Source organism: Ranitomeya variabilis, chromosome 1 (genome assembly GCF_051348905.1).
Source record: "Ranitomeya variabilis isolate aRanVar5 chromosome 1, aRanVar5.hap1, whole genome shotgun sequence".
Lineage (NCBI taxonomy): Eukaryota > Metazoa > Chordata > Amphibia > Anura > Dendrobatidae > Ranitomeya > Ranitomeya variabilis.
In genome coordinates this window covers 30760077-30782998 of record NC_135232.1, presented here as the reverse complement: position 1 = coordinate 30782998, position 22922 = coordinate 30760077, and the positions used below count along the sequence as shown (strand labels likewise).

Here is a 22922-nt window from a genome sequence, read left to right as displayed (position 1 = left end):
AATTATCCAGGTCTTGATATTCTTCTAAAATTGAAGATTGGCCGGAAAGAATGTACTTTTACATTCATGTCCATTTTTGAAAGGGTGTACAAATTGGTCATTACGAATTTCAATAAAAAATCAATGATAAATTGTTTTGTAAACAAATTTAGATTTCTAAATCCTGTATCTCGTGTTATCGCGTCACAAAAAGATTCTTTATTTGAATGTGCGCAATCCCTTGATTTTTCTAGAAAACATGAGAATCTTGAAAGGAAAACAAATCATACTAAGTTTTTGAAACCAGGCAGAATTAAATCTTATGAGAAGCCAACATCAAAATCTCCAAAACTGACCCAAAATCAAATCTATGAAGTACGAAGAAAATTACATATTTGCTACAAACCCTATGAAACGATTCAGGAGTCCATTAAAGAAGTTGCTCTGAAAGGGTTAAAAGCTGAAGGTTCAGATCTCTCTGTAAAGATGGCGGAAATTGACAGACGGAAACAGGTGAGTATCCCAGGGGGTGAGCTGAACACTCCATTATCACAGCTCGGTCTAAAAATGACCTTATTAAATAAAGTTTTTCAACAGATTATTGACAGAGTTGAGATTTGGTTTAGGAATTGGCTAAAAATGTAATTATATTATATGATGCGGAGATGAGTTATACTGTTATGATAGGGCTAGCGGAACGCACCTAATGATAGTATATATTTTATTAGGATAGATGCGTTCGCAGCCCAGGGTCCACCGTGCAGGAGAACCTGCTGCTAGCAAATAGCGGAACTAATGGCAGTGCTAGCTAACTCTGGTACTTCACAGAGCAGCCGTGAACACAAAGCGCTGCGCCCTGTTAGACTCCACAGAGGCACAAGCTAACTGTCTAAACAAGAGCAGTCAGTGGTCTTGCACGCACACAAAACTCCTCGCCGGAGGTGCCAGCATTCTAAGGGCTTATTTCGGCCAGGTCCCTGAACACACTCATACAAGACCACACTGGCGCAAAGTACATAAATGAAAGCAATACTAGCGCATGGCCGTGCGGTCATGCGAGCCTTATATAGCTGCAGCAAGTAAAAGGCCTTCCTAGCAGGACCAATGAGAGGCTGCCATACCTGAGCATGTGACCCTAAATCTCCACTGAGAGATCTTGCCCTGGGCATGCTCAGTGTGTGCCAAGCAGGACTTAGTCCTAGCACCTACAGGACCTTCCTGAAAGGACCAATGGACTTAGCTGCAGTATCTGACCATGTGACCCTAGATCTCCACTGAGAGATCTTACTCAGGGCATGCTCAGAACGAGAAGAGCAGGACTTAGTCCCAAAAGCATCTGCTCGCCGCTGCCCAGCACTGACTTCAATGGCAGAGGCAGGAAAAGCAGCAGTAACTCTTTGTACAGAGTGGGACTGAGCAAGACGCTGAGACCGACGTCTCCGCTGAGCAGGCTCCACTGCGGCAGGAGAAGAATCGGAGACCGCAGCGGAGATGGCCCGAGACTCCCCCTGTGCAGAGGAGGGAACTCGACCCCTAACATTATACAATGTATTATTTATTAATATGTAATTATTTTCTGCAGTTATAGTTATATATATTTATATAGTATACAGTAAATACTGTAGCATATTTGTATAAGTGTTGTGAACTGTGTTTCTGGGCTCCCTCTGGTGGTCATTAACGGTACTGTGTTAGGCATGTCTTGTTGCAGGCCTGGGCTCCAGCTGGGTCATTAAGCAGCGGGTGTTCCCTATTTAGGTCTCCTCTGGACTCAGTCTCTTGCCTGGCATCGTTGTATCCAGTCCTATATGGTCTCCTCCTGATTCCTTTCCATTTGTCTCATGCAAGAAAAGCTAAGTCCGTTTTGAATACTTTGGATCATTTGCATTTTCTGTGTTTTTGTCCAGCTTGCTTAATATGTGATTTTCTGCTCGCTGGAAGCTCTAGGGTGCTGATATTCTCCCTCCGCACCGTCAGTCGGTGTGGGGGTTCTTGAAATATTCAGCGTGGATGTTTTTGCAGGGTTTTCTGCTGACCGCATAGTTCACTTTCTATTTTCTGCCTATCTAGACTAGTGGGCCTCACTTTGCTGAATCTAGTTCATCTCTACGTTTGTGTTTTCTTCTTGCCTCACCGTTAGTATTTGTTGGGGGCTTTCTATATCTTTGGGGTTCAATTTCTCTGGAGGCAAGTGAGGTCTTATTTTCCCTCTAGGGGTAGTTAGTTCTCCGGCTGGCTCGAGACGTCTAGAATCAACGTAGGCACGTTCACCGGCTACTTCTAGTTGTTGTGCTAGGATCAGTTATGCGGTTAGCCCAGTTTCCACCTCCCTAGAGCTGATCCTATGTTTTTGTTTTCCTTGTCGGAATACCAGAGATCCTCTATCACTGGGATCATAACAGAATGCCAGGCCCTGTGGTTTTGTCCTGGAGCCTTTGGAAAATCCTATTCCTCTTAGAGGAATTGATGCTACGCCATTGGCAGAGAATAAACCTCAGTATTGGACGCAAGTGACCATGTGCATGACTCCTGTACATCAGGAGGTGATTCGTTTTCTGGTACTGCATAAAATGCATGATGTTGTTGTTTTGGGTCTGCCATGGTTACAGGCCCATAATCCAGTTTTAGATTGGAAAGCTATGACTGTGTCAAGTTGGGGTTGTCAGGGGATTCATGGCGATTCTCCATTGGTGTCTATTGCTTCTTCTGCTCCTTCTGAGATCCCTGAGTTTTTGTCAGACTATCAGGATGTATTTGGTGAGCCCAGTTCCAGTGCCCTTCCTCCTCATAGGGACTGTGATTGTGCTATAGATTTGATTCCTGGTAGTAAATTTCCTAAGGGACGACTCTTTAATTTATCTGTGCCAGAGCATGCCGCGATGCGGAGTTATATAAAGGAGTCTTTGGAGAAGGGACATATTCGCCCATCCTCTTCTCCTCTTGGTGCAGGATTCTTTTTTGTGGGCAAGAAAGACGGGTCTTTGAGACCTTGTATAGATTATCGTCTTCTGAATAAAATCACGGTGAAATTTCAGTATCCTTTGCCATTGTTGTCTGATTTGTTTGCTCGGATTAAGGGTGCCAGTTGGTTCACCAAGATAGATCTTCGCGGTGCGTATAACCTTGTGCGCATAAAGCAGGGAGATGAATGGAAAACAGCATTTAATACGCCCGAGGGTCATTTTGAGTACCTGGTGATGCCTTTTGGACTCTCTAATGCTCCTTCTGTGTTTCAGTCCTTCATGCATGACATCTTCCGGAAATATCTGGATAAATTTATGATTATTTATCTGGATGATATTTTGTTTTTTTCTGATGATTGGGAGTCCCATGTAAACCAGGTCAGGATGGTGTTTCAGGTTCTGCGTGAGAATGCTTTATTTGTGAAGGGTTCAAAATGTATCTTTGGGGTACAGAAGGTTTCTTTTTTGGGTTTTATTTTTTCCCCTTCTACTGTGGAGATGGACCCAGTTAAGGTCCGTGCCATTCATGACTGGACTCAGCCCACGTCTGTTAAGAGCCTGCAGAAGTTCTTAGGCTTTGCTAATTTTTACCGTCGTTTTATCGCTAATTTTTCTAGCGTGGTTAAACCTTTGACGGATATGACCAAGAAGGGTTCTGATGTTGCTAATTGGTCTCCTGCGGCCGTGGAGGCCTTTCGGGAGCTGAAGCATCGGTTTACTTCAGCGCCAGTCTTGTGCCAGCCGGATGTCTCTCTTCCCTTCCAGGTTGAAGTTGATGCTTCTGAGATTGGTGCAGGGGCCGTTTTGTCGCAAAAAAGTTCTGATGGCTCCGTGATGAAGCCATGCGCCTTCTTTTCAAGAAAATTTTCGCCTGCTGAGCGGAACTATGATGTTGGTAATCGGGAGTTGTTGGCTATGAAGTGGGCATTTGAGGAGTGGCGACATTGGCTTGAGGGAGCTAAACATCGTGTGGTGGTCTTGACTGATCATAAAAATTAGATTTATCTCGAGTCTGCCAAGCGCCTGAATCCTAGACAGGCTCGTTGGTCGTTGTTTTTCTCCCGTTTTGACTTTGTGGTCTCGTACCTGCCTGGTTCGAAGAACGTGAAGGCTGATGCACTTTCTAGGAGTTTTGTGCCTGACTCTCCTGGAGTCACGGAGCCGGTTGGTATTCTCAGAGAGGGAGTGATTTTGTCTGCCATTTCCCCAGATTTGCGACGAGTGCTGCAGAAATTTCAGGCTGATAGGCCTGATCGTTGCCCACCAGAGAGACTGTTTGTCCCTGACAGATGGACCAGCAGAGTTATTTCTGAGGTTCATTCTTTGGTGTTGGCGGGGCATCCTGGGATTTTCGGTACCAGAGATTTGGTGGCTAGGTCCTTTTGGTGGCCTTCCTTGTCGCGGGATGTGCGTTCTTTTGTGCAGTCCTGTGGGATTTGTGCTCGGGCTAAGCCTTGCTGTTCTCGTGCCAGCGGGTTGCTTTTGCCCTTGCCTATCCCGAAGAGGCCTTGGACGCACATTTCCATGGATTTCATTTCGGATCTTCCAGTATCTCAGAAGATGTCTGTTATCTGGGTGGTGTGCGATCGTTTTTCTAAAATGGTCCATTTGGTGCCCTTGCCTAAGTTGCCTTCCTCCTCTGATTTGGTTCCTTTGTTCTTTCAGAATGTGGTTCGTTTGCACGGCATCCCTGAGAATATTGTTTCTGACAGAGGATCCCAGTTTGTGTCCAGGTTCTGGCGATCATTTTGTGCTAAGATGGGTATTGATTTGTCGTTTTCGTCGGCTTTTCATCCTCAGACTAATGGCCAGACCGAGCGAACTAATCAGACGTTGGAGACTTATTTAAGATGTTTTGTTTCTGCTGATCAGGACGACTGGGTTACCTTTTTGCCACTGGCCGAGTTTGCCCTTAATAATCGGGCTAGTTCTGCCACTTTGGTTTCACCATTTTTCTGCAACTCTGGTTTTCATCCTCGTTTCTCCTCGGGCCAGGTTGAACCTTCTGACTGTCCTGGGGTTGATTCTGTGGTGGATAGGTTGCAGCGGATTTGGAACCATGTGGTGGACAATTTGAAATTGTCACAGGAGAAGGCCCAGCGTTTTGCCAACCGCCGCCGCGGTGTGGGTCCCCGACTTCGTGTTGGGGATTTGGTTTGGTTGTCTTCTCGACATGTTCCTTTGAAGGTCTCCTCTCCTAAGTTCAAGCCTCGCTTTATCGGTCCTTATAAGATTTTGGAAATCCTTAACCCGGTGTCTTTTCGCTTGGACCTTCCAGCATCATTTGCTATTCATAATGTGTTCCATAGGTCCTTGTTGCGGCGGTACGTGGTGCCTATGGTTCCTGCTGTTGAGCCTCATGCCCCGGTTTTGGTTGAGGGCGAGTTGGAGTACGTGGTGGAGAAGATTTTGGATTCTCGTATCTCTAGACGGAGACTTCAGTATTTAGTTAAGTGGAAAGGCTATGGTCAGGAGGATAATTCCTGGGTTGTCGCCTCTGATGTTCATGCGGCTGATTTGGTTCGTGCCTTTCACGCTGCTCATCCTGATCGCCCTGGGGGTCTTGGTGAGGGTTCGGTGACCCCTCCTCAAGGGGGGGTACTGTTGTGAACTGTGTTTCTGGGCTCCCTCTGGTGGTCATTAACGGTACTGTGTTAGGCATGTCTTGTTGCAGGCCTGGGCTCCAGCTGGGTCATTAAGCAGCGGGTGTTCCCTATTTAGGTCTCCTCTGGACTCAGTCTCTTGCCTGGCATCGTTGTATACAGTCTTATATGGTCTCCTCCTGATTCCTTTCCATTTGTCTCATGCAAGAAAAGCTAAGTCCGTTTTGAATACTTTGGATCATTTGCATTTTCTGTGTTTTTGTCCAGCTTGCTTAATATGTGATTTTCTGCTCACTGGAAGCTCTAGGGTGCTGATATTCTCCCTCCGCACCGTCAGTCGGTGTGGGGGTTCTTGAAATATTCAGCGTGGATGTTTTTGCAGGGTTTTCTGCTGACCGCATAGTTCACTTTCTATTTTCTGCCTATCTAGACTAGTGGGCCTCACTTTGCTGAATCTAGTTCATCTCTACGTTTGTGTTTTCTTCTTGCCTCACCGTTATTATTTGTTGGGGGCTTTCTATATCTTTGGGGTTCAATTTCTCTGGAGGCAAGTGAGGTCTTATTTTCCCTCTAGGGGTAGTTAGTTCTCCGGCTGGCTCGAGACGTCTAGAATCAACGTAGGCACGTTCACCGGCTACTTCTAGTTGTTGTGCTAGGATCAGTTATGCGGTTAGCCCAGTTTCCACCTCCCTAGAGCTGATCCTATGTTTTTGTTTTCCTTGTCGGAATACCAGAGATCCTCTACCACTGGGATCATAACATATAAGTAGAGAATATATTAACTGTATTTTTATATGTATTGTTATGGTTCTCAATGGCAAGAGAACATAGCCCAGCATACATAGGAACTAGCTCTTGGAAGGATGGAAACTTAAACTGACCATGAACTAAACCTGCCGCACAACTAACAGTAGCCGGGTAGCGTAGCCTGCGTTTTATCCCTAGACGCCCAGCGCCGGCCGGAGGACTAACTAATCCTGGCAGAGGAAAATATAGTCCTGGCTCACCTCTAGAGAAATTTCCCCGAAAGGCAGACAAAGGCCCCCACATATATTGGCGGTGATTTAAGATGAAAATGACAAACGCAGTATGAAAATAGGTTTAGCAAAATCGAGGTCCGCTTACTAGATAGCAGGAAGACAGAAAGGGTACTTTCATGGTCAGCTGAAAACCCTATCAATACACCATCCTGAAATTACTTTAAGACTCTAGTATTAACTCATAACATCAGAGTGGCAATTTCAGATCACAAGAGCTTTCCAGACACAGAAACGAAACTGCAGCTGTGAACTGGAACAAAATGCAAAAAACAAACAAGGACAAAAGTCCGACTTAGCTGGAAGTTGTCTGGTAGCAGGAACATGCACAGAAAGGCTTCTGATTACAATGTTGACCGGCATGGAAGTGACAGAGGAGCAAGGTTAAATAGCGACTCCCACATCCTGATGGGAACAGGTGAACAGAGGGGATGATGCACACAAGTTCAATTCCACCAGTGGCCACCGGGGGAGCCCAAAATCCAACCTCACAACAGTACCCCCCCCTCAAGGAGGGGGCACCGAACCCTCACCAGAACCACCAGGGCGATCAGGATGAGCCCTATGAAAGGCACGGACCAGATCGGAGGCATGAACATCAGAGGCAGTCACCCAAGAATTATCCTCCTGACCGTATCCCTTCCATTTGACCAGATACTGGAGTTTCCGTCTGGAAACACGGGAGTCCAAGATTTTTTCCACAACGTACTCCAACTCGCCCTCAACCAACACCGGAGCAGGAGGCTCAACGGAAGGCACAACCGGTACCTCATACCTGCGCAACAATGACCGATGAAAAACATTATGAATAGAAAAAGATGCAGGGAGGTCCAAACGGAAGGACACAGGGTTAAGAATCTCCAATATCTTGTACGGGCCGATGAACCGAGGCTTAAACTTAGGAGAAGAAACCCTCATAGGGACAAAACGAGAAGACAACCACACCAAGTCCCCGACACAAAGCCGAGGACCAACCCGACGCCGGCGGTTGGCAAAAAGCTGAGTCTTCTCCTGGGACAACTTCAAATTGTCCACCACCTGCCCCCAAATCTGATGCAACCTCTCCACCACAGCATCCACTCCAGGACAATCCGAAGATTCCACCTGACCGGAGGAAAATCGAGGATGAAACCCCGAATTACAGAAAAAAGGAGACACCAAGGTGGCAGAGCTGGCCCGATTATTGAGGGCAAACTCCGCTAAAGGCAAAAAAGCAACCCAATCATCCTGATCTGCAGACACAAAACACCTCAAATATGTCTCCAAAGTCTGATTCGTCCGCTCGGTCTGGCCATTAGTCTGAGGATGGAAAGCAGACGAGAAAGACAAATCTATGCCCATCCTAGCACAGAATGCCCGCCAAAATCTAGACACGAATTGGGTTCCTCTGTCAGAAACGATATTCTCCGGAATACCATGCAAACGAACCACATTTTGAAAAAACAGAGGAACCAACTCGGAAGAAGAAGGCAACTTAGGCAGGGGAACCAAATGGACCATCTTAGAGAAACGGTCACACACCACCCAGATGACAGACATCTTCTGAGAAACAGGAAGATCCGAAATAAAATCCATCGAGATGTGCGTCCAAGGCCTCTTCGGGATAGGCAAGGGCAACAACAATCCACTAGCCCGAGAACAACAAGGCTTGGCCCGAGCACAAACGTCACAAGACTGCACAAAGCCTCGTACATCTCGTGACATGGAAGGCCACCAGAAGGACCTTGCCACCAAATCCCTGGTACCAAAGATTCCAGGATGACCTGCCAACGCAGAAGAATGAACCTCAGAAATGACTTTACTGGTCCAATCATCAGGAACAAACAGTCTACCAGGTGGGCAACGATCAGGTCTATCCGCCTGAAAATCCTGCAAGGCCCGCCGCAGGTCTGGAGAAACGGCAGACAATATCACTCCATCCTTAAGGATACCTGTAGGTTCAGAATTACCAGGGGAGTCAGGCTCAAAACTCCTAGAAAGGGCATCAGCCTTAACATTCTTAGAACCCGGTAGGTATGACACCACAAAATTAAACCGAGAGAAAAACAACGACCAGCACCCTTCTTAGTCAAATCAGTCAATGGTTTAACAACATCAGAAAAACCAGCAATAAATCGACGATAAAAGTTAGCAAAGCCCAAAAATTTCTGAAGACTCTTAAGAGAAGAGGGTTGCGTCCAATCACAAATAGCCCGAACCTTGACAGGATCCATCTCGATGGAAGAGGGGGAAAAAATGTATCCCAAGAAGGAAATCTTTTGAACCCCAAAAACGCACTTAGAACCCTTCACACACAAGGAATTAGACCGCAAAACCTGAAAAACCCTCCTGACCTGCTGGACATGAGAGTCCCAGTCATCCGAAAAAATCAGAATATCATCCAGATACACGATCATAAATTTATCCAAATAATCACGGAAAATGTCATGCATAAAGGACTGAAAGACTGAAGGGGCATTTGAAAGGCCAAAAGGCATCACCAAATACTCAAAGTGGCCCTCGGGCGTATTAAATGCGGTTTTCCACTCATCCCCCTGCTTAATTCGCACCAAATTATACGCCCCACGGAGATCTATCTTAGAGAACCACTTGGCCCCCTTTATGCGAGCAAACAAATCAGTCAGCAGTGGCAACGGATATTGATATTTAACCTTGATTTTATTCAAAAGCCGATAATCAATACACGGCCTCAAAGAGCCATCTTTCTTAGACACAAAGAAAAAACCGGCTCCTAAGGGAGATGACGAAGGACGAATATGTCCCTTTTCCAAGGACTCCTTTATATATTCTCGCATAGCAGCATGTTCAGGCACAGACAGATTAAATAAACGACCCTTAGGGTATTTACTACCCGGAATCAAATCTATGGCACAATCGCACTCCCGGTGCGGAGGTAATGAACCAAGCTTAGGTTCTTCAAAAACGTCACGATAGTCAGACAAGAATTCAGGAATCTCAGAGGGAATAGATGACGAAATGGAAACCAAAGGTACGTCCCCATGCATCCCCTTACATCCCCAGCTTAACACAGACATAGCGTTCCAGTCGAGGACTGGGTTATGAGATTGCAGCCATGGCAATCCAAGCACCAACACATCATGTAGATTATACAGCACAAGAAAGCGAATAATCTCCTGATGATCCGGATTAATTCGCATAGTTACTTGTGTCCAGTATTGTGGTTTATTACTAGCCAATGGGGTGGAGTCAATCCCCTTCAGAGGTATAGGAGTTTCAAGAGGCTCTAAATCATACCCACAGCGTTTGGCAAAGGACCAATCCATAAGACTCAAAGCGGCGCCAGAGTCGACATAGGCATCCGCGGTAATAGATGATAAAGAACAAATCAGGGTCACAGATAGAATAAACTTAGACTGAAAAGTGCCAATTGAAACTGACTTATCAAGCTTCTTAGTACGCTTAGAGCATGCTGATATAACATGAGTTGAATCACCACAATAAAAGCACAACCCATTTTTTCGTCTAAAATTCTGCCGTTCGCTTCTGGACAGAATTCTATCACATTGCATATTCTCTGGCGTCTTCTCAGTAGACACCGCCAAATGGTGCACAGGTTTGCGCTCCCGCAGACGTCTATCGATCTGGATAGCCATTGTCATGGACTCATTCAGACCCGCAGGCACAGGGAACCCCACCATAACATCCTTAATGGCATCAGAGAGACCCTCTCTGAAATTCGCCGCCAGGGCGCACTCATTCCACTGAGTAAGCACAGCCCATTTACGGAATTTCTGGCAGTATATTTCAACTTCATCTTGCCCCTGAGATAGGGACATCAAGGCTTTTTCCGCCTGAAGCTCTAAATGAGGTTCCTCATAAAGCAACCCCAAGGCCAGAAAAAACGCATCCACATTGAGCAACGCAGGATCCCCTGGAGCCAATGCAAAAGCCCAATCTTGAGGGTCGCCCCGGAGCAAGGAAATCACAATCCTGACCTGCTGAGCAGGATCTCCAGCAGAGCGAGATTTCAGGGACAAAAACAACTTGCAATTATTTTTGAAATTTTGAAAGCAAGATCTATTCCCCGAGAAAAATTCAGGCAAAGGAATTCTAGGTTCAGATATAGGAACATGAACAACAAAATCTTGTAAATTTTGAACTTTCGTGGTGAGATTATTCAAACCTGCAGCTAAACTCTGAATATCCATTTTAAACAGGTGAACACAGAGCCATTCCAGGATTAGAAGGAGAGAGAGAGAGGAAGGCTGCAATATAGGCAGACTTGCAAGTGATTCAATTGAAAGCACACTCAGAACTGAAGGAAAAAAAAATAAAAATTTTCAGCAGACTTCTTTTTTCTCTCCTTTCTCTGCCAATTAATTTAACCCTTTGTGGGCCGGTCAAACTGTTATGGTTCTCAATGGCAAGAGAACATAGCCCAGCATACATAGGAACTAGCTCTTGGAAGGATGGAAACTTAAACTGACCATGAACTAAACCTGCCGCACAACTAACAGTAGCCGGGTAGCGTAGCCTGCGTTTTATCCCTAGACGCCCAGCGCCGGCCGGAGGACTAACTAATCCTGGCAGAGGAAAATATAGTCCTGGCTCACCTCTAGAGAAATTTCCCCGAAAGGCAGACAAAGGCCCCCACATATATTGGCGGTGATTTAAGATGAAAATGACAAACGCAGTATGAAAATAGGTTTAGCAAAATCGAGGTCCGCTTACTAGATAGCAGGAAGACAGAAAGGGTACTTTCATGGTCAGCTGAAAACCCTATCAATACACCATCCTGAAATTACTTTAAGACTCTAGTATTAACTCATAACATCAGAGTGGCAATTTCAGATCACAAGAGCTTTCCAGACACAGAAACGAAACTGCAGCTGTGAACTGGAACAAAATGCAAAAAACAAACAAGGACAAAAGTCCGACTTAGCTGGAAGTTGTCTGGTAGCAGGAACATGCACAGAAAGGCTTCTGATTACAATGTTGACCGGCATGGAAGTGACAGAGGAGCAAGGTTAAATAGCGACTCCCACATCCTGATGGGAACAGGTGAACAGAGGGGATGATGCACACAAGTTCAATTCCACCAGTGGCCACCGGGGGAGCCCAAAATCCAACCTCACAACAATGTATAGTGAAATAATTAGAATTTACTCCAGTAATACTTAGAATTACATTAATTACATTTATTAAATATATACATATGTATAAGATATTTAAATTATTTTGTTTCTGAATAAATATGAAATTAACCTTATCTTTTATTTTTCCTTAGAGCTTTCATTTTAAAGCAGGAATTGAACAAAAAAAACTTCTTACATTTACGTCTTTATTCACACAGGAAGTTATAATAACTGCATGATTTATAATTTAATACTTAAGAAAAAATAATATATAACTAACAATCTAAAATTTGTGTACTGTAATTTTTGTTCTATGACATAATTTAAAACGTGTTTTTTTTTCCTCCACTGCATGGCATGACATGTCACACCCCTGTTTTAATTTAGAGCTGTAAGAAGAAGCTTTACATTCAAACGGATTCAGTTGCAGGCCTGTACCAAATATAACTGTTCAACAAATGCACAAGTTTCCTATGGAGGAGTCTTATCTATAGGTTAGAACATAGCGTTACTGTAGATAGTGTTAGATAGTATTTGGGGAATATTCAAATAAATATTAGAATACTAAATTTAATAGGATACAATGCGCATTGATAATTAGGATACAGTATTTTGGGTTAATATACATGTATTCTTATTCTTTGTATGTGAAATATGTATTGTGAACTTCTATGTGAGTCAAACTCTGAGTGACAGATGACAGATGAGCGTATGAGCAGCTGCTAAGAGTGCACTTAACGTAAGAGTGAAGTTAACAAAGGAGTGAATATAGCGTGGAATGTTATGGTATGAAACAGGCCTCTTTCAGTCTCATGATTTATGGTATGTTGGAAAAAAAAAATAACAACAACTTTGTGTTTATAGAAAATAATGCGATTCAGTTAGATTATTAGAATATTAAGATATATTTAAATATTATCTACTCAACATATATTTCTATATTTCTTTAGTAATTATTATTTTTTGATTTAGTTAATAGTGAATAAGTGCAATCACACCAATATGGTTTATCAAGAAAATCTACATTTAGAACATTTTTCCAAATTATAATTTTTTTCATATTCAGTGTTTTTTTTTAGTTACATAGATGGGTACACATCTTCAAACAAATTTATGGCACAAGCTGATATGACAGTTCTAAAAATGATTATTTTTTTAATTTTGGTTTTTACAAATTAATTTTTTCATAAAATAATATTTTTTTATATTAAGGGGGAAATGTGTTTTTGATCTTGATTACATCATCACATTTCATCAATACCTCTTTTTCACACATTTTAATAAAGAAGAAATATTAATAAGGTATTATTGGGTATAATAACATTAAGTGTTATAAAAGTCATTTTTTTTCTCTAATGAAGGATATTACATGCAAAGCTGCATAATTTCAATATTTCAGTAATCCAAGGTTATGACAACATCTAAATGATGAAAATATTAAGGGAATGTGTTATTGAGACATAACCTCAGCATTTATCATCAACATATAAAGGCCTTATTTTTATTTTTATTCTCATTTTTATTTTTCATTTTTTTCTTCTAATTTATTCTTAATTTTTATTCTCATTTTTATTTTTCACTTTTTCTTCAATTTTTATTCTTAATTTTTATTTTATCTCAAGGAAAAAATAAATCAATATTTAATAAAGTAATGTCTAAAACAAGAATATTGCTTTATCAAATATAATGATCATATGGTTTCATTATATAAGAAATGTTTCAATTCTGAGTTAAATACAACAATTCTTTCACTCATTCATTCATTTATTCATATATATATATATATTCTTATTTTGGTTCATGGCTACACATTCTTACATATTATTGGTCTAATACATATAATTTATTAATAAAGTTTAATAATAAAGATGGAAATATTTGTTACATAAAAGACACACTGACATCTATGGGTTTAAAAAGAAATTACACCTATGACATAAAAATGTCCTATCACATAAAGAATATGGTTAATAATGTATTATCATTTATTATTATTATTATTTTATTTTTCCAAATATAAATTCCATATTAATATTCTGATAATAATTCTATGGATATTATTGATTGCTATGGTACGCTGTGATATTATAGGTGAGGAAAATTACCAGATTTGGTATAGAATAGGGAATGAAGACTTCAATCAAGATACTGAAGTTACGTTAGTAAAGACTTTTTATATTTCTAAATTCAATTCATTCTTAAAAGTTGCAAGAAGAAAAAGCCGTTATCCAGAAGTTCCACAAGGTAACAATGCTATGATTTCTGAGTAATAATAGACTGTGTCAAATACAATTCATGTCACCACTCACAACTACAGCATCCATCACTGACAAGTATGAGTACAGTATCTAAACTGACAATCACAATTGGGACGATGATCCTATAATGCTAATATAAACTGTGTTATTACGTTCCAGTGGTTTCCTATCACCTGTAAGACTTCCATGAAAGCTGGTGAACAATCAGGTAATTTTCAGGATGCTACAACCCTGACATGTGTCCTGTGCACTAAAGACTGGTTATGGTGCTATGTTTAGCAAGGAAGAGTCAATATAACCCTTGCTGTGCTGACCAAAGACGTCCAAGACCAATGCAGATGATATGGAGATTCCAGATGATTTCCAAGGTGAGCCAATGTAAGTCCAGGTCTTTAAAGGTGACACTGCACAGATATTAAAGCTACATTTCATCTATGAACTTTGTTTTCTTATCAAAATTTGAATTTATGGACTTTGATTGACACATGACACACAGTCTCTACAATATCTACATGCTATCATCTATTTCAAAAGAATTATAATAAAGATTGTTTTAAAAGAACCAAGAAGAAGACATCAAGATGAAGACCAGATGACATCAGACCTGAGATGCTTCAAGTTGATATAGGGAAGTATAATTATGTATTTTATATGAATATTAGTCACGGCTTACCATAACATGAATTTACATATCATTATATTATTGAGTATGTATAACAATATTATTATTATTATTGATATTATGAACATTAAATTATTTTGCCAAAGAAGAAGAAAAGAAGAAAGAAGATCTTATTAATATATTTAATTTGAGGGTTCCAATCAATGTCTGTCACCCTCAAAAGGGGGAATTGTTAAATATTAATTAATTGAATTATTCTTAATCTCAATTCAGTACTGAGCACATTGCTTCTTGCTGACGTTACAAAAGCTATTTATGTGTATAGGAGCTCAGAGTATAGCTCAACACCATATACAGGGAACACGTGGTCTGTGGAAAACATATATAAACGTCTCTTAGGAGGGTGTGAGGGGCTTTTGTCACGTGGGACTGTCACCTCCTGTCTTCATCATCATTCTCCATGGACATCAGTCAAGGAAGCAACAGCTGATAGCTGGCAGCCATAATGACCTTCAGACACACAGACAGATGGCTAATACCATTCAGAACTTTGGGAAAGATGAGTATCAAGTGCTGATATCTACACATGGACAATCTGTTCGTAACTATTTCATCTATTTTTATGTTTTGCTGAAATGTAGTTTTTCTGTGGACAATTCAATAAACCACTACCTTTTTTATGAGAATATCATGACATTTTTCTTTAAGAGTAATGCACCTGGTGAATAGTCTTGATTAAATAAATCTGCGAAAATAAGCATATTTAACAAATACTCGCGCTTAGATGTATGCGCTTGTAAGATACCAAAGAATGCAAAAGGTTATTACGAATAATTACCTTTTTTTGATGGTATGCAGTAGGCTGTCTGATTACCTTATATTAAAAGGACATTTGCTCCCGGAAACAACGTGTACCTTAGTTAACAGGTACCTTTTTCTTTTATTGACTAAAAGTCCTGCCGTTTTTCCACCAAGACTCCATTTATTGTACTTGATTTTTTCCTGTGTGCACTTGCAAGCAGTAGAACATTATTCTTATTTACCGCATTCTTCCTGCTAAATAAGCGAATATACTGAACACCTTGTTTTTTTACCTTAGTCGAACTCATATACATTCCCCTGAAATTGCCTCTCTGAACATACAGCATCAGACAGCCTACTGCATACCATCAAAAAAAGGTAATTATTTGTAATAACCTTTTGCATTCTTTGGTATCTTACAAGCGCATACATCTAAGCGCGAGTATTACATTATATACTGTATATCTGCTTGTAGCCTTATTCTCCCATTGTGGTTTGGGATTATACTCGCAGCTGACCTTATGCACCTGCACTAGCGCCGCTACAACACACCTATTTTTAAAAAATAAAAATAAAAAAATAAAAAAGTTATGGCTCTAGGAAGGAGGGGAGCGAAAAAACAAAACCACAAACCCCCCCCCAAAAAAAGAGGTCTGCGCAGCCCCAGCAGATTTCACCCCCTCAGAGCAGTAAAAATTGATAAGAAAACCAAGGATCAAAAGCACAGAGCAGTGAGAAGCAGATTAACCAGCCCATGGAACCCTATCTCCTTCTGTCTCCTTGCAGAGGCAATAAAACCTAGGGTGGAGAGTGGCATCTGGCATGACATGTGAGGTACAGGAGATATCCAAAATGGCCACAGTTGAAGATTCTCAGAGTGCCTTCCAGGTATCACCTGAGGAGCTGAGGGGATGGAAATGTCTGCAAACATCCAGCAGGAGAAGAGGGTGAGAGATGAGGAAAGAGCATGGAAAGAAGCTGGCCAGCTGATGGGAGAGACACAGACAGGCTCCAGCAATATAAACTACAAAGATCTGACTGAAATATTTCCATAAAAATTTACTGTATTTATTGTTTTGCTTTATTATTTTATTCTATTTTTACTTTTATGCTTCATGAATGTTTCATGTCATTGCATTTATGTTAACCTTGCTCTCTCTATGTCTTGTTTTGGTTGAAAATGTTAATAAAATTGTTTGGAACAACAAAGATCTGACTGAAAGTGTAATCAGACACCTCACACCAGAGATAAGGGTCTCCCTAGAAAATGCAATGAAACAGGCACTGATGGGTCGTGAAGAAGACATCTCACAACATGAAGTGAGAATACAGGAACACAGCGCAGAATAGCAAGGCTGGAGGATATAAATGAACAGGCTGATAAAGATCAGTTTACTACAGAAACAAGTCCGTATTCTGATAGATCGTATTGAAGACCTTGAAAACAGGTCAGGCAGGAACAACTTAAGGGTAGTTGGACTCCCAGAAACTATCAAGCCCAGACACCTTCAGAGAACGTTTGAAGATGATCTACCAGAGATTCTGGGGATAGCTTCAAAGACCGATCAATACGCCAGAGACCAAGGCAAGCAATAGCCAAGTACTTGGATTTTAATGATGAGGAAAACATACTGCAAGCGTTCAGGCACCGCAGAGAGCTGGTAACTTTTCAAGGGCACAAAATTATCATTTTCAATGACTATTCCGTGGAGGTCAATAAACGACGCAGAATGTTCAGTGAATGTTGTTCCAGACTATTTAAAAACCACATTCAGTTCTAGTTATTGTATCTGGCCATATTGAAAGAATGACACACAGATGGCTCAACAAAAAGCTTTCAAAATCCAAAAGACGCAGAGGAATTGACTATATATTGGTGAGCAGAGGGCTACTGGACGTGCAAAAAGACGAAAATTGAGGAAATGATTATTTCAGATCATGCTCCGATATCTCTAAATTTACTTGAGCAACTTCCAGGGAAACTAAAAGTCTTCTCCTTGTTGTTTCTGGAACTTACTCTGCCCCTATCTTCTGTTGTTTACTAGGAAGTAGGCGGCATATTATCTAACAGAACTTACTTTATACTTTATTTTGTATTTTATGGTTTATTTTACTTTCTGTATTTTGTGACCTTTCCCTTTTTATAGGTAATTCACACACTGCTCTGCCCTCAGGTTCTTTAGGAGCAACATGAAGCAACTTGAAGGCCTTATAGGCAGTTTAGGTCTGAGTTGCCATCTTCTAGTCTGTGGTTAGGACTATCTCTGCTCAAGTAGGAACCACTAGGGACTGCGGGGTCAGGATTTCTAGTCTGTACAGGAACCGGAAGGATCAGTTGCAGTTCTTTTAGTCTATTACCTATTATCCCAAGTGAGTTGCTATAGAAGGATAACATCAGCATTTCCAAGACTCAGATTGGATGGCTGAGCTGCTACTCACCACACTAAGAGGAGGAATCTTAACATCTGGGAGTTTCACAATCCCAGGCCTCTACCTCCCTGGCTCTACTCCTCGCCCAGTCCCAACCTTCCTCTTCTTTCCCTAATGTTTCAGTCTTCTTACTACATTGCATGGCAGCGGCATTTACAGAAGACATCACCACTCACCATTAAGCTTTGCCCGGATTATTGCAGTTGGAGGATGTGTCGGAGGATATGTCCGAAGCTGTGAAAATGGGAAATGATTTGTAGCAAAATTCCACATTTTTATAATGTTACAGGTGAAATGTGAATAGAAAGCGGAGTAACTCTAGAAATTCTTTGCTTTACTGTTTTTTTTTAATTAGTTTTTAGTATTTCATGCTTTCTTCATTCGTGTACAGCGGTTTTCATTAGTCGCAAGAAAATCCAATATTGTTTCTCCCAGTGAGCAATTAACCTTCATTGTGATGTAAAGCAAATTATCTATAGGATTAGTAATACTCGTCTGCTTTCTTCCAGACTCAGCGCCGCCCCTGTCCACAGGTCGTGTCTGGTATTGCAGCTCCATTGTAGTAAATGGGGCTGAGCTCCGATCCATCACATACAACCTGTGGACGGGGCCGGTGCTGTGTTTGGAAATAAGCAGCCATTTTTTTCTGACCCTGTACAACTCGGGTGTAATTAGGGCGTATGATATTTATAGATGGATTCTCCACTCCGTCCTCTATGATCCAGAATGGAGAGTCACTCTATAAGATCAGCGCTCCCTCTGGGGACCTTACAGCAAATATGCAAAAACCTCCCATTAGAGTCACATATACAGAATACTCACTGGAGGTCGTCTTGTAGCCGACTTTCTTTTCTGAAATAAGTAGAGAAGATGCAATTAGGAAGAGAAAGCTGGAGACGCCATTATCATTGGTGACATATAATAATAATATAGTGTAATGGGGAGAAATGAGGGAAGACGATATACAGTCAGGAGCCCCTACAAATAAAATATGGAAGGGCACCCACAGACCAAGGAGAAAAGTGAGGATTCCCCAATTCTAAGATATAACACAGCAAATCAGGCAAAGTATGAGGGTATATTAGAGGCACAAAATAGATCCAGAATGTATACACCTCCTTATTATGTACATAGGGACACATTACACGTATAAAACCACAAACAGATTCCAGAGCTCCTTACTTAATAATATAAGGCCTACAAATATTCACAACAGAGAGTAAAACGATAAGGAGCAAAAAAAAAAACAAAATCAGTCTGAGCTCGTGTGTACAATGTGGAAGCTGTGGGTAATAAATACTCACTACAATCAATAACGCACAATGTAATCAATAAACCGAACAGAACTGATTAACTCCGTAAAGGGAATCTGTCACCAGGCTTTTGCCACCTAATCTCAGAGCAGCATAATGTACACTCCCTGACAGAAGTTATGTCGCTTATCCATGTTATGTAAACAAAAGCTTATAACCTGACGTTAAATTCATCTATTGGTTGTATAAATGATTCTTTAAAAAGCTGAAACCCACAGAAATGTGGTTTAGGTTAAGAAAATAAATTGGCATCGATGCAGAAATATTGATCAGTTAATGGACACAGAATGGTCAGATTTTGGCAAGACAAAAGTTTTGTCGCCTGGTCATATAATGCACCCAATCCTAGTTTACATCCTCACCTGTGCTCAGTAAATGATTGGTTAATTAGTGTGTTTATAAAAAGAAACCCAGCACCCCAGATCTTCACTTGAACTCCAACTTGAGCTCTGACAACATCCCAAAAATCCACCCTGCGACCAAAGCCTGGATTATCAAGAGGCTGAAGACCAGATCCACTGCAGAGGTGCCTGGCACCTTTAATGTGTCTCAGCGTTAAGTACCGCACATAAAATTAAAAAAAGATTTGAAGAGACTGGAGATGTGTTTGACAAGCCCAGGTTCGGCAAACCCAGCAAGACAACTGCTCAGGAGGAACGTTTGTTGGTTAGAAAATCCAAAGCAAGCACCTCTTCAACTGCAGCAGAGCTCCAACAGGCCCGGTCACCTCAAGTCCCTGTGTGAACTAGAACAGTTTGTAGGATTCTTTCTCGAAATGGCCTCCATGGTCGAATCAGTGCCCAGAAGCCAGCACTAAACAAAAGGCAAATAAAATCCGTGTGGCATATGCAAAGTCCCACAGCCTGCTAAACAGATGGATGCTGGAAAAGTGGCAGAACGTGGATTTTTCTGATGAATCTTCAGTAGAATTACACCACAGCCGCCGCAAATACTGCAGGAGACCTACTGGAGCCTGTATGGATCCAAAATACACCCAGAAAACAGTTAAATTTGGTGGTGGAAAGATCATGGTCTGGGGTTACATTCAGTATGGGGGTGTGCGAAACATTTGCAAGGTGGAAGGCAATATCAATAGCCTAAAATATCAAGTAGTATTAGCTACCTCTTATATTTCAAATCATAAAAGGGGTCAAATTCTGCAGCAGGATGGTGCTCCATCTCCTACATCCATCTCTACAACAAAGTTCCTCCAGGCAACAAAGATCAAGGTGCTCAAGGACTGGCCAGCCCAGTCACCAGACATGAACATCATTGAGCATGTTTGGGATGAAAGAGGAAGCTTGGAAGGCAAAACCAAAGAATCTAGATGAACTCTGGGAGGCATGTAAGACTGCATTCTTTGCTATTCCTGATGACTTCATTAATAAATTGTATGAATCATTGTTGAACCGCATGGATGCAGTCCTTCAAGCTCATGGAAGTCACACAAAATATTAAATATGACTCTAATAGCACAACTTCATTCACCAATGTTATGCAACATATATTTGTATTTTAAGTTAATTATTTGTTTGACTATCACATTACTTTCTGTGGGCGACAAAACTTTTGTCTTGCCAAAATCTGACCATTCTGTGTCCATTAACTGATCAATATTTCTGCATTGATGCCAATTTATTTTCTTAACCTAAACCACATTTCGGAGGGTTTCAGCTTTCAAAAGAATAATTTATACAACCAATGGATGAATTTAACATCAGGTTATAAGTTTTTATTTACATAACATGGATAAGAGACATAACTTCTGTCAGGGAGTGTAGAGACAGAGACCCTGATTCCAGTGATGTCACTTACTGGGCTGCTTGCTTGCTGTAGTTTTGATAACATCACTGTTTTATCAGCAGGATATTATCACTAGAGGACTAGTAAACCTCTGCTAGGTGGTCAGGCTTATTTATGAGCTCTGTATAACCCCGCCCCCACCGCTGATTGAATGCTTTCTGCCCTTGCAATCAGTGGTGTGGGAGGGGTTATACAGAGCTCATAAATAAGCCTGACCACCTAGCAGAGGTTTACTAGTCCTCTAGTGATAATATCCTGCTGATAAAACAGTGATGTTATCAAAACTACAGCAAGCAAGTAGCCCAGTAAGTGACATCACTGGAATCAGGGTCTCTGCCCCAGCATTGTGCTGCCCTCAGTAGCAAAACCCAGGTGACAGATTCTCATTAAGGACCAGACTTATTTTGGCCTTAAAAAACAAACTTTATTTTTTTTCATTGTTGCATTCTCATTAGTTTTTGTATATTTCTACAGAGAAGAAGCGCTGCATTAGTGACACTTACTTCTATGGAAGATGAATCCACCAAGAGCGATGGTCACCACATTTAAGACCACCACAGCTACGACCACAGCGATGACCCAGACACTGGACTTCTCTGGTTCTAGTTGGAAAACAGAAATGTAAATCTGATCTGTGGATTAGCCGCATATTAGTCTCCTGTGCTGTACTGATGAACTCAACTTTTGCAGAAGAGAAAGAGGGACAAACCATGTGGCGTGTGTAGTGCCTAATTTTCACCATGCCCCTAGCAGCACCCATCTAACATTTCTTTCTAAAAAAAAATAGCATGCATTTTTTTAGGCTCCACATAAAAGCTTCTGGAGAAAAAACAAAGCACAAAAAATGCTAAATTAATTAAAATTAAAGCTTTTCTCTACTATTAGGCCGGCATCACACTAGGCGTAGGGAAATACGGTCCGTATTTTACATGCGTAATACGCAGAAATGATCCCAAAACAGTGATCCGTATGTCATCCGTAGGCAGGGTGTGTCAGCGTATTTTCCACATGTAAACCTCCGTATGTAATCCGTATGGCATCCGTACGGCGAGATTTTCTCGCCGGCTTGCAAAATGGACATAGAATGGATCCATGGGCTCAAATATTCGTGAAAACATATATACAGTATATATATATACTAGCTATTGAACCCGTTCTACGCCCGGGTGGCGAGCATTTATATTGGAATATGGTCTCCATCCTGGTATGTGTTGCTCCTATCCTGTCATATGCTGCTCCATCCTGCGCCCCCATCCTGTCATGTGCTGCTCCACCGTGTCATGTGCTGCTCCATCCTGCGCCCCCATCCTGTCATGTGCTGCTCCACCGTGTCATGTGCTGCTCCATCCTGCATCCCCATCCTGTCATGTGCTGCTCCACCGTGTCATGTGCTGCTCCATCCTGCGCCCCCATCCTGTCATGTGCTGCTCCACCGTGTCATGTGCTGCTCCATCCTCATCCCCATCCTGTCATGTGCTCCCATCCTGCGCCCCCATCCTATCACGTGCTGCTCCATCCTGCGCCCCCATCAGTGCGGGCGGCTGTGCTGAGTGCGGGCGGCTGTGCTGAGTGCGGGCGGCTGTATGTGACGTGGCTGTGCTGGGTGCGGGCGGCTGTGCTGGGTGCGGCAGCTGTGGACGGCTGTGCTGGGTGCGGTGGCTGTGCTGGGTGCAGCGGCTGTGCTGGGTGCAGCGGCTGTGCGTGGCTGTAGGCGGCTGTGCGTGGCTGTGGGAGGCTGTGCTGGGTGCGGCGGCTGTGGGCGGCTGTGCTGGGTGCGGCGGCTGTGCTGGGTGCGGTGGCTGTGCTGGGTGCGGCGGCTGTCCGTGGCTGTAGGCGGCTGTGCGTGGCTGTGCTGGGTGCGGAGGCTGTGCATGGCTGTGGCGGCTGTGCGTGGCTGTGCTGGGTGCGGCGGCTGTGCGTGGCTGTGGTCGGCTGTGCTGGGTGCGGCTGTGCGTGGCTGTGGGCGGCTGTGCGTGGCTGTGGGCGGCTGTGCTGGGTGCGGCGGCTGTGGTCGGCT

General features: G+C 42.4%; 1 protein-coding gene across 1 annotated transcript in view; it reads right to left on the bottom strand.

The window, feature by feature from the left end:
- LOC143803945 (class I histocompatibility antigen, F10 alpha chain-like) overlaps nucleotides 1-22922 on the bottom strand; it is a 165229-nt gene that overhangs the window by 3892 nt on the left and 138415 nt on the right. Inside the window, exons 5-7 of the mRNA XM_077281700.1 lie at nucleotides 21409-21507; nucleotides 18612-18641; nucleotides 17966-18023 (exon numbers count right to left, since the gene is read on the bottom strand). Of these exons, the coding sequence (XP_077137815.1) occupies nucleotides 17968-18023; nucleotides 18612-18641; nucleotides 21409-21507 (185 nt within the window). The 3' untranslated portion in view covers nucleotides 17966-17967. The remainder of the gene's footprint in view (nucleotides 1-17965; nucleotides 18024-18611; nucleotides 18642-21408; nucleotides 21508-22922) is intronic.